The sequence below is a fragment of the Salvelinus sp. IW2-2015 genome, linkage group LG20 (assembly GCF_002910315.2).
Source record: "Salvelinus sp. IW2-2015 linkage group LG20, ASM291031v2, whole genome shotgun sequence".
In the NCBI taxonomy this organism is placed as follows: Eukaryota; Metazoa; Chordata; class Actinopteri; order Salmoniformes; family Salmonidae; genus Salvelinus; species Salvelinus sp. IW2-2015.
In genome coordinates, this window is record NC_036860.1 from 58,295,814 (window position 1) to 58,308,293 (window position 12,480).

General features: G+C 40.3%; 1 protein-coding gene across 1 annotated transcript; it reads right to left on the reverse strand.

Annotated features, from left to right (window-relative positions):
* Positions 1-6,246: 6,246 nt before the first annotated feature.
* On the reverse strand, positions 6,247-7,762 carry LOC111982112 (relaxin-3 receptor 1-like). Its single transcript, XM_024013685.2, has one exon. It carries the CDS (start codon positions 7,700-7,702, stop codon positions 6,440-6,442), a length of 1,263 nt encoding a protein of 420 aa, XP_023869453.1. The 5' UTR covers positions 7,703-7,762; the 3' UTR covers positions 6,247-6,439.
* Between the last annotated feature and the right edge of the window lie 4,718 nt (positions 7,763-12,480).

Consider the following 12,480-nt stretch of genomic DNA (forward strand, 5'->3'; position numbering starts at 1 on the left):
TAAAGGAAAACGTCCCTAGCGGGCGGAACAGATATGACAGCTTGTTACACAAAAGAAAAGGGTCTGGGTTTGAGTGAAAGAGCGGGAAGACTGAGGAACAAAGGGCGAAGCTGTGCTATCGAAAATACAATATCTTATGCATTCTAAATTACCGCCCGTTTGGAAAAGGAAAATGTAATAAATATTTACTCTGAGCTGCGCTTCGATATGTTGGTGGTAGATGGAAGGCCGTGTTGCCCAACCGGGTCCTTTGTCCTTTGAAGAATGTSTCTGCTGCTGCTGGTAAATTGAATACGTTGTAGTAACGTCGTTGGGTGGTAGACGGGATACTCTGTCTGTCCTAATTTACGTTTGCAGCTGCTGTTGCTAACTCAACGTGTAGGAGGTATCCCTTCTATAGGGGGGGGGGGGTATCCCTTCTATGATGTTGGCTTCGTTCTGTAGTTATTATCTGAACCATTCTGACATCGGACCGTCGTCCTCACATCCTCGGAACAGGAAGTTAAATTTTCGTCAATGGCTTATATAGTGGAGGGAGAAAGGTGTGTCTGAAAAGTTTATAACCCATGTCTCTTCACAGGGGCGGGCCACTGGTTGAGCAGAGCCCTAAACTTATGAAAACCCAAATCTCTCATTTGGAAGCTAAAATTACATTTCAACTCTTCACAAATAATTTCATATTCAAACATTTGAATTGAACAACAATTCCATGTGAATCCAATACCTCTAATGTGTAGACTTTCTACAGTAGAGTTTATGTCATTCTATCATTGATGAGAATGTGCCAGATGACAACCGAACTGACATAATATACCTTAAGTACCACCGCATATGTTCAATTGGTCGGATTACCAGAATAGAGTTCATTTCCCCCCAACTTCTGATGTTCCCAGAATCTCTATGTTAACCAAGGGGTTTTCTAATGTCACAGGGAGAGGAAGAGGAAAGGGAGAGGAAAAAGGGGGGAAGAGGTATTTATGACTGTCATAAACCTACCCCCAGGCCAACGTCATGACAACACCCACCATCTCAGACTGTTCTGAAATCTTTCTGTTAGAAACAGATAGATTAGCATTCCTGCAACATTATTTTTGTCACGGATAAATAGGAGTGGAAGGTAGGAGTCAGGTGCAGAGAGCAGAGGGTTCAAGAAAAATAGGCACTTTTATTCCGGCACAAACGGTCATGCCCAAACACAGGGCGGAAAACACTGACCAACCGAAAACACAGGGTAAAAACGGTCCGGAGCACAAAACCACAGCCAACACTAAACGTGAACACAAAATAATCCCGCACAAACTAGAGCGGGCCTAACAAGCTTAAATAGGCTAGAAAATCAAGAAAACACAAATAGGAACAGGTGCAACTAATAAGACTAAACTAACAGAAAAGGAAAAAGGGATCGGTGGCGGCTAGTAGGCCGGTGACGACGACCGCCGAGCACTGCCCGAACAGGCAGGGGAGCCAACTTCGGCGGGAAGTTGAGTTAGGAATGAGTTAGGAATCCAAAGAAATGATGAAAAGCCACCCACGGACACCCCACGCCAATCCTACCATAACAACCAGTATATAGTATCAGTTCTCTATGTCTGACAAGTATTATGGAGCTGCAGCTCAAAGTATTGTTTCTTCACCCTATGTAACATATTCTCAGTGAATTTGGTGATGTTTAGAGAAATTAGTAATTGAAGTTGTTAGGTTTATGTCCCACCCCACATCCTGATATTACCAGGTTCTGACCAATAGATGGTGGTGTTCCCTCTATTAGGTGACAATGGGATACTTTTGTTGGCCACTGTTTCAAATGTTGTTTCGCAAGTCAACTGTACATACAGTGCATTCGGAAGGTATTCAGAACCCTTGACTTTTTCCACATTTTGTTACGTTACAACCTTACTCTAAAATGGATTAAATACCTTCCCCCCTCATCAATCTACACACAATACCCCATAATGACAAAGCAAAAACAAGATTTTAGAAATTTTAGCAAATTTATTGAAAAATTAAATATCACATTTACATAAGTATTCAGACCCTTTACTCAGTACTTTGTTGAAGCACATTTGGCAGCGATTACAGACTCGAGTCTTCTTGGATATGACGCTACAAGCTTGGCACACCTAAATTATATTTGGGGAGTTTCTCCCATTCTTCTCTGCAGATCCTCTCAAGCTCTGTCAGGTAAGATGGGGAGTGTCGCTGCACAGCTATTTTCAAGTATCTCCAGAGATGTTTGATTGGGTTCAATTCCGGGCTCTGGCTGGGCCACTCAAGGACATTCAGAGACTTGTCCCAAAGCAACTCCTGCGTTGTCTTGGATCTGTGCTTAGGCTCGTAGTCCTGTTGGAAGGTGAATCTTTGCCCCAGTCTGAGGTCCTGAGCGCCCGGGAGCAGGTTTTCATCAAGGATCTCTCTGTACTTTCCTCTGTTAATCTTTCCCTCAATCCTGACTAGTCTCCCAATCCCTGCCGCTGAAAAATATACCCACAGATTGATGGTGCCACCACCATGCTTCACCGTAGGGATGCTGCCAGGTTTCCTCCAGTCGTGACACTTGGCATTCAGGCCAAAGAGTTCAATCTTGGTTTCATCAGACCAGAGAATCTTGTTTCTTAAGGTCAGAGTCCTTTAGGTGGCTTTTGGCAAACTCCAAGCGGACTGTCATGTGCCTTTTAATGAGGAGTGGCTTCAGTCTGGCCACTATACCATAAAGGCCTGATTAGTGGAGTGCTGCAGAGATGGTTGTCCTTCTGGAAGGTTCTCCCATCTCCACAGGAACTCTGGACATCTCTCAGAGTGACCATCAGGTTCTTGGTCACCTCCCTGACTACGGCCCTTCTCCCCCGATTGCTCAGTTTGGCCGGGTGTCCAGTTCTCGGAAGAGTCTTGGTGGTTCCAAACTTCTTCCATTTAAGAATGATGGAGGCCACTGTGTTCTTGGGGACCTTCAATGTTGCAGAATTGTTTTTGGTACCCTTTCCCAGATCTATGCCTCGACACAATCCTGTTTTAGACAGATGTGTGCCTTTCCAAATCATGTCCAATCAATTGAATTTAACACAGGTGGACTTCAATCAAGTTGTAGAAACATCTCAAGGATGATCAATGGAAACTGGATGCACCTGAGCTAAATTTCGACTCTCATAGCAAAGGGTCTGAATACTTACGTAAGTAAGGTATTTCTGTTTAGATTTTTTATAAATTTGCTCAAATTCATAACCTGTTTTCGCTTTGCCATTAAGGGTCATTGTGTGTAGATTGATGAGGGGAAAAAAATAATTGTATCCATTTTAGATTAAGGCTGTAATGTAACAATGTGGAAAAAGGGAAGGGGTCTGAATACTTTCTAAATGCACTGTATATTACTGTGTTCATGCTTCATAAACAAATCAGCAAAAAGTATTTAAAAATGTATTGTGTGACTCAATTGTGTTACTTATAGATGATTTGGATATGAGGCACGAAAATGCTAATTTACAGTAGGTACAGTACCATTCACTTGCATTGGACTTGTGCCACGTAAGGAAACTTATATGTCATTTTGTAATTTGGCTGAACTATCCTTAATATTAGGATGTAGGATGGGACATAAACATAGTATCTTCAATTACTAATTTCTCTGAACAGAGGAAAACAAATCCCACAACTCACTGAGAATACAGGACATAGGATGAAGAAACAATACTATTTGCCACAGCTCCATACTACTTGTCAGACATAGCAAACTAATACTACACTGAAGAAAAATATAAACGCAACATGTAAAGTGTTGGTCCCATGTTTCATGAGCTAAAATATAAGGTTCCAGAAAAGTTCAATATGCACAAAAGCTTATTTCTCTCAAATATTGTGCACACATTTGTTTACATCCCCGTTAGTGAGCATTTCTCCTTTGCCAAGATAATCCATCCACCTGACAGGTGTGACATATCAAAAAGCTAATTAAACAGCATGATCATTACACAGGTGCACCTTGTGCTGGGGGACAATAAAAGGCCACTGTAAAATGTGCAATTCTGTCACACAACACAACGCCACAGATGTCTCAAGTTTTGAGGGAGCTCGCAATTGACATGCTGACTGCAGGAATGTCCACCAGAGCTGTTGCCAGATAATACGAAGACCCTTTAATCTGGTCTCCCTCTATTCTTTAAATCCTTTGAAGGGTTTTGTAAATGGCTTCAAAAGCTCCATTATACAGTTGAATTCGGAAGTTTACGTACACCTTAGCCAACTACATTTAAACTCAGTTTTCACAATTCCTGACAATTAATCCTAGTAAAAAAACTGTTTTAGGTCAGTTAGGATCACCACTTTATTTTAAGAATGTGAAATGTCAGAATAATAGTAGACATAATGATTTATTTCAGCTTAAAGTTCCTTCGTCACATTCCCAGTGGGTCTGGCTTTTTTATGGCGGTTTTGGCGCAGTGGCTTCTTCCTTGCTGAGTGGCCTTTCAGGTTATGTCGATATAGGACTCGTTTTACTGTGGATATAGATACTTTTGTAGCTGTTTCCATCAGCATCTTCACAAGGTCCTTTGCTGTTGTTCTGGGACTGATTTGCACTTTTCGCACCAAAGTACGTTTATCTCTAGGAGACCGAACCCGTCTCCTTCCTGAGCGGTATGACGGCTGCATGGTCCCATGGTGTTTAAACTTGCGTACTATTGTTTGTACAGATGAACGTGGTACCTTCAGGCGTTTGGAAATTGCTCCCAAGGATGAACCAGACTTGTGGAAGTCTACAATTTTTATTTGTTTTACAATTTCTTTTGATTTTCCTATGATGTCAAGCAAAGAGGCACTGAGTTTGAAGGTAGGCCTTGAAATACATTCACAGATACACCTCCAATTGGCTCAAATGATGTCAATTAGCCTATCAGCAGCTTCTAAAGCCATGACATCATTTTCTGCAATTTTCCAAGCTGTATAAAGGCACAGTCAACTTAGTGTATGTAAACTTCTGACCCACTGGAATTGTGATACAGTGAATTATAAGTGAAATAATCTGTCTTTTAAACAAATGTTGGAAAAATGACTTGTGTCATGAACAAAGTAGATGTCCTAACCGACTTGCCATAACTATAGTTTGTTAACAAGACATTTATGGAGTGGTTGAAAAACTAGTTTTAATGACTCCATCCTAAGTGTATGTAGACATCCGACTTCAACTGTATATGTTACTGAGCAAGGCAGAACTGTGTGCAGATCAATGATTTCCATTCCACCTCCCTCTCTTCCGGTGTAGATGTTCTCAAAAAGATCTTGATAAAAACATATGAGGCATTCTAATGTTGTGCCCTTAGGCAAGGCTTTTAACCTGATTACTCTCCAACATCAATCCATCTATTAAAGACTAAACCGTGAACCAAGTGGCTCCAGATGAATTCTGCCAAGCACATAAATCGAAATGTAATTAATAAAAATGAAGAAGTTTAACTCCTCTGAAAGAGATTTACACAGAAGCATGTATTGTGCAGTTTATCGCGTGGTATGCATCCACAGAGATGCAGTATGTCATGCGGTCTGCCCTGAGGGTCTTTGTCAATGATGTGCCCCTTGCAGTGCGAGTGAGTAGGTGTGAGTAGGTGTCTGTCAACCCCCCACCTTTCATAAGCACCTTTACAGGTCACTGCACACCTCTGGCATGCCAATTTTTCCAAGAAGCAATTAGCTCAGAATAAAGGACTAACTGCTGGTGTATGCTCTTATAATAGTCATGATTACAAGTGATGTGAAATAACTATCTCACACACTGCACCTCTAAATTGAAAGACATTGAAGGACAGAACATTCAAATAAATGTGGGGGGAGAGAAGAGGCTAAGATAGCCCACTGTTGGTTTCCACTTCAATTACTCTTATAACATCTTTGCACAACTTAAATAGATTCTGCACAACTGAATACATTCCCTACCGGTTAGATATATCACAGTAATTGTAAAAAGGCAGTGCAAGTCATGTAAAATCAAGGAGCATGTGTAAGATTTATTTACCACATCACAGTTGTAATCTATCAAGCTGTGTATGTCAAGATGATCCAGGTCTTTATTTTGATGTGCCACACATAGACATTAAAACCCACAATTTACATAAGATTAACCGACTGACTGGTTTTACACATGAATGATGTGCATCTATGAAACACATTTCGAAGAAGTAAATGCCCTTTATTCAGTTGTAACACGATTGATTGGCATTGGAAAAGGTCTCTACAACACATTTCTGAATCTGTCTAGGCAAGTTTTGGCTTCAATCAGTCCAGGGCATGTCACTTCTCACTGATGCGTAAAATTGACAAAAATAGTGTTGATAGAAATAAATAAATACATGTATACATATTTAATTAATAAATAAATCGATCAACACATTAATACATCCAAACAAATCGACTTGGCACCGTTGACAGCTTGGTAGGCTGCATGTATTAAGACAGGCTACGTACTGTTCGGGAGCATATCGTTTCTCCCATTGTAAATGACAACACCAGGTGGATAGAAAACCAAAGCTGGCTCTGCCGGACTTAACGGTACCAACACATGTCCATGCTCGTCTTGCTCTGGCTTGGTCGTCGCCGTAAATGGTCTCATGTTGGTCACGGATGGAGAAGTTATTTGCCAAAAAAGTTTTTTCAAAGCCTTTCTGAACTCTCTTCTCATTAGACAATACAATATGGGGTTTAGACAGCTGTTAGAGTGCGCCAAACAGACAGACACTGGGAATACATATGCCTGCGTGGTGTAATATGCCCAACTGAAATGCACAACGTTGAGTTTTATGAGAATCCCCCACGCCGTTAGTGCCTGGTTCGGCAACCAACAGAGGAAGAATGACAGAACCACTATAGTCACAGATTTTGTCACTTTGGAGCGTCTCTTTGAGCTGGAGGTGTTCACATTCCTGGATGTGATGAAGCGCAAAAGCAGCAGGTAGCAGACGGAGATGATCCCCAGCGGTATTAGAAACCCGATCAGTACTTTTTGGCTATGGTAAAGTCCAAGCCAGAATTGTGCGTCAATAGTGTCTGGAAATTTAACAAGGCACAGTTCCTCGTTGGAGACAGTCGCCGTTGTGGTGAACACCGCATGGGGAAAAGCTGCGGACATAGCAGCAACCCATATGACAATGCTCATAAAGCGCGCGGAGCAGCAGCGGTGACGGCGCCGCCTGCTCTTGAGAGCCGATGCAACCGACCAGTACCGTGCCACACTCATAGCAGTCAGGAAAAACACACTTGCGTACATATTCATCGCTGTCACGTAAGACACTATCTTGCACATGGCTTTTCCAAAAAGCCAGGTGAAGTCCAGAGCGTTCTCCACTGCCCAAAAAGGAAGAGTTAATACAAACTGGAAATCAGTCAATGCTAAACTCGTCACGAAAAGGTTAATGGACGATTTCTTCCATACTTGTTTAGACTTCATGAGGTATAAGACAAGGATGTTTCCTATCAACCCCAAGGTACAGACCACAGAGTAAATCACAGAGATTATTATTCTCAGGACGGCGGATCCATCCCCGAATAAATAACTTTTCTCCAAATCAGACAAGTGAGCGTACTCTCCAAAGGACTGGTTCGTTTCATTAAACATGAAAGAGAAGTTCAAGTCAGCAACAGGATATAATCCTGAACCTTCCTCGGTTTGTTCCCCATGCATCTCTGACCTCAGCCCTGCACTGCTGCCGCTCAGAAAATCCATCTCATGTCCTGACAGTTGCCGTGGATGTTATGGGTATCCCAAGTGTTGAGACGCACCTGCTGCAGCTTGGTCTCTCTCACAATGTTATGGGTAGTGTTCTTGTTGCGTCTTGCTGAAACACACACAACAACCTGCTAGATGCCAAATCCGCTTTGAAATGGTCGAATCACGATCCCAGATGACAACTAACATAAAAGTAAAAGGGTTTTCATACATGTATCCATTATTAAGTTTTGAATAAAAAAACGAAATTATTAATTTTTTATCAATAAAACATAATGCGTAAAAGCATTAATATTGTGTGAACGGTTATATCATCATGAAGAAATGAAGGGACCCTTCCTCTGAGTGTTAAGTGGGGTATGACTAGAAAGGATCTACCTGGGACGTGTCTTATTTAAACATCGCCGCAGGGATTGGACAATGTGCCTTTTTACGCATGTGCACTTATGGCGCTGTCCGCAGTGCTGGTTTTAGGTAGTTTGCTTACATGAGCGACAATGGATCTATGCAAATCAAATGGATCTATCCAAATCTCTTCTCCCCGCTGCAGTACATCTTTAATGGAACGAAAAGGGAGTCATAAACCATTTGAGCTCATGCATTATATCATAGACCCATACTTGTATTACTCTGCCATTAATCCTGGAGAGCTCCATATCACCTGCAAAACGTATGAGGTAAACATAAGTTTGTGGCTTCAATTCCACAGCAATGTGATCTGCACTTGTGTGAGAGAGCCATGCCTTCCAGTTAGGCTTTACAGTACATTACATACATTTATTTTGATTATAAATACATTTTTTATCTCAATCATCAACTGTAAACCCCTTTTTGACAGCTGTTGACGCAAAAGGGATTACTACATATAATGTAATTGATTGATTTGATGAAGTGAGATAATAAAACAATAATTATCTTTATCCTCATCTGTTTTACGTCGCCCTGCACTACGTCCCCAACACGTGTCTCGGGACTCGTCTGAAGTCGGTAAAGCTGATATGGCAACTTCTGTCTGTAGCGTATGAACCGTTTGAGCTACAAAATAATATGACCCCACCATGGAAAGGGGAGATTCTCACGAACACGGTGGTACTCTCCTTCTGAAGGTAATCCATACAAAGGAATGGAAATATGGAGGTAGTTTTGTGCCAACAAAATAAAGGGTTAAATATGTGTCCAAGAAAACCAAAACATTTCCTAGATATAGGACAGACACTTCAAAACCTTATTCTTATTATTTATTTTTTGACTGTCTTTTTAGCCATTTATGAATTTGTTATTCAGGCGAAATTCTATATTTTGTTAAATAATTTGTTTAAAAAAATGTTGATACCCGAAGGCTAAATTATCTATGACATGTATTGAATTACAGACATTTTGCCGTGGCGTACATTTTCAAAAAAACTGTTTTCGCTTTGTCATTATGGGCTATTGTGTGTAGATTGCTTAGACATTTTTTTATTAATAAAAATAAACGATTTAATCCATTTTAGAATAAGGCTGTAATGTAGCAAAATGTGCAAAAATGTAATGGGTCTGAATACTTCCTGAATGCACTGTAAATAGAGTCATTGAACACTGGTCACTTTAATAATGTTTACATACTGTTTAACCCACTGTTTATGAATATACTGAATTCTGTCATGGCTCATCCTATATAACTACTGCTGTACACACCTTTTCTATTCATATCTGTCCATATTGTCTATACAAACCATTTATATACGATGAGTATACCAAACATTAGGAACACGTTCCTAATATTGACAAGGTGTCAAAGCGTTCTACAGGGATGCTGGCCCATGTTGACTCCAATGCTTTCCACAGTTGTGTCAAGTTGGCTGGATGTCCTTTGGGTGGTGGACCATTCTTGATACTCACTGGAAACAGTTGATTCATACCCCGTTAAAAAGCACTTAAGTATTTTGTCTTGCTCATTTACCCTCATTATTAATTTAATCAATTTTAGAATAAGGCTGTGATCTAACAAACTGTAGAACACGCTCCGAATGCACTGTATATATATTAAATATCACGATTTTTCAGGGGGTGCTGCAGCACCCTCAGCACCCCTACTTCCCGTGGCTATGGGTGGTTTGTCCTTTCTGTTGTACTTTGAGCAGTGATGAAAAGTAAGAGTTGAAAGAAAAAGAAAGCAGTTGTTTTTCAAATAAAAGAAATCGAAAGGTTAACTTATGGGTTAACAGAGAACTGTGCTTTGCTGGTAAAACCTTTGAGCGACACAGTGTGATTATATTCACCTCTGAATAAAAAGCTTTGATTTAGCCCCGGGGAGAAAAACATGCATGATACCTGCTCCTCGATGGTAGAAACACATGTCCAAAGGCCATATCAAGACCCCCACATCTCTCTTGCTTTCTCACACACACACTCACTCACGCACGCACGTACTAACGCACGTACGCGCGCGCGCACACACACACACACACACACTTTGTGTATTGTGTAGGTGTGAGTGTCTCACTTGAAGGCATGTTTGTTATCATTTACCATCTCCTCTTCAGAATGGCCTCTAACAATAGTTCACATCCAGCTATCCTCTTTCTATCACTGTCACCTGGCAACCTCTGTCACATACTCTTGAGGCATTGCAACTTAAAATAAGTCACTTTCCTTCAATTGTACTAGCTTGCTTTAATACACATACTCAGTCGAATCAATTTGTATTCTGCTTAGTAGGACATCATTTTTATTTTCTTGTTTTACCACAATACTTATTGAGGGTCTCACATCACAGGACCCAGAATAAGGGCTTTGGCGCTCTTACTTACATAAAGCCCCTTGTCACCTGTGGAGACATAAGGCCTTTACTGTGACACAAACTGTAAGTGTACACAGGGTTGGGTAGGTTACTTTCTAAATGTAATCTGTTACAGTTACTAGTTACCTGTCCTAAATTGTAATCAATAACGTAACTTTTGGATTACCCAAACTCAGTAATGTAATTACATTACAAAAATGTATGTTACCAATTGAATGTCATCTATTGCAGGATACATCAATGTTAAAGTTTACATAGCTGGCCATAAATGGATGTTACATTTTACTTTATGGGTTGGTTGTGTATAGTAGGCTGCTTCTAACCCATCGCTTTCTACTACATATAATAATACGATTAAATAATACGATTAATCTTTACATTAAAATCCAAAGTCTATCAGTATTCCAGTCCTTCCAATAAATGTTATACCCCTTGATCTTCAAGAATAGGACTTGGAAATATGGAAGTATAGATTAGCCAAATTGTTTTACATGAGCATGACCCCAAAACTAAGGACTTATTAGCCATCCTTACTCTGTTGTTTGTGATTTGGTTGTCATGGAGGACTGATTGGGCTCATTGATTCAAGTTGAAAAATGAATGCTGCGCTCATGGAATGGCATGCTTTGTGCACTACTGAAAAGAGCTATTTACATGTGAAAAAAGAATGCCAAATGCTGCATTTGCTAGAGGCCTATTGTTTACCTTTTTGTTGGTGACACTTTTGATATCTTGGTAATATGCAGCTGTTTAGAGGGCAAATCCAGAGATGAAACAATAACAAAACGGTTGTCCCGCATCTGTTTCGGTAAAAAAGCTGAGGGATGGGCCTGAAGAAATGTAACCACTTTCAGATTAATAGGACTGACCATCCATGATATAAAAAGTATTGTTTTAACCATGTTATAGGTTATGAGGTAGGTTATGAGGCTATACAGTGCTTGTTTACATTTGTAATGTTTACAAACATTGGAATAAAACAAGCTTATATTTTGGGTTCTCATGTAGTGTGACAGTTGATCTAAGCTCAAGAGGTATATACAGTATGTAAGTTATATTCTTCAAGAATAAATGTATATATATCTATAATTTATAAGTCTAAAAATGTATGTAGCAATTACTGATTGCTCTTTTAAGTCTATCAAAAGTGTGCAAGTTTGAGTATGAGTCCATTAGGCCTATGGATTATTATTATTTCGATCAGCATGAATTAGATTGAGCATGAAAGTCCCACTTTTATTGCATAGGCTTGGAACCACACTATGCAGCTGTTGCAAGAGCCATTTTTTTCACTGGCTGTCCACTGGTGTCAAAAACAATGATTGACAGGCAGCTTAAACTTCTTGAATTCAACAATTATTGTGTTCAAAAACACATTTAGATTTGTGAACAGCCATCCACAACAACCACAATCAGTAAGGCGCAAATAGTTAAATGAGAGATTAGCAGTGTGATTCACATCAGTGCGCTACTGTATGTAGTCAGCTGCGGTTCTAGCTTGTATGGCTCCCTGAGCGATAGAAAACCGATTGCGCAAAATGTCACCATTACGGTTTTTTTTGTGCGGGCACCACGTGCCGCCCCGGCAAGATGCCGCCCCGGGTGACTGCCCATGTCGCCTATACCTAAATATCAGTAATAAGTGATATCCGTATCGCCGTAGACTAAACCACTGCTTTCATTCTTATCTCCAAGCATTTATTCAAGTTGGATAATCTTTGGATGCTGACAGCAGTCGTACCATTGGAAGACATAGCTTCGACTGTAGGCTACAAAAGCCTTTTCCTGCGATCCATCAAACACACTTGGTGTGTCATCGTAGTGGTCTTTGACTTGTGGTCAGACTCGCTCAGGTGGAACAAACTTAAAATTGCCCTTTTTTTTCAATGCTGATTTGAATGTCATTGAGAAAACAGAGAAGTGTCAAAGATTTTTTCCTCAGACATCCTTTCTGAATTTAAAAGTAATCCTTGAAGTAATCATCTAGTTTTTC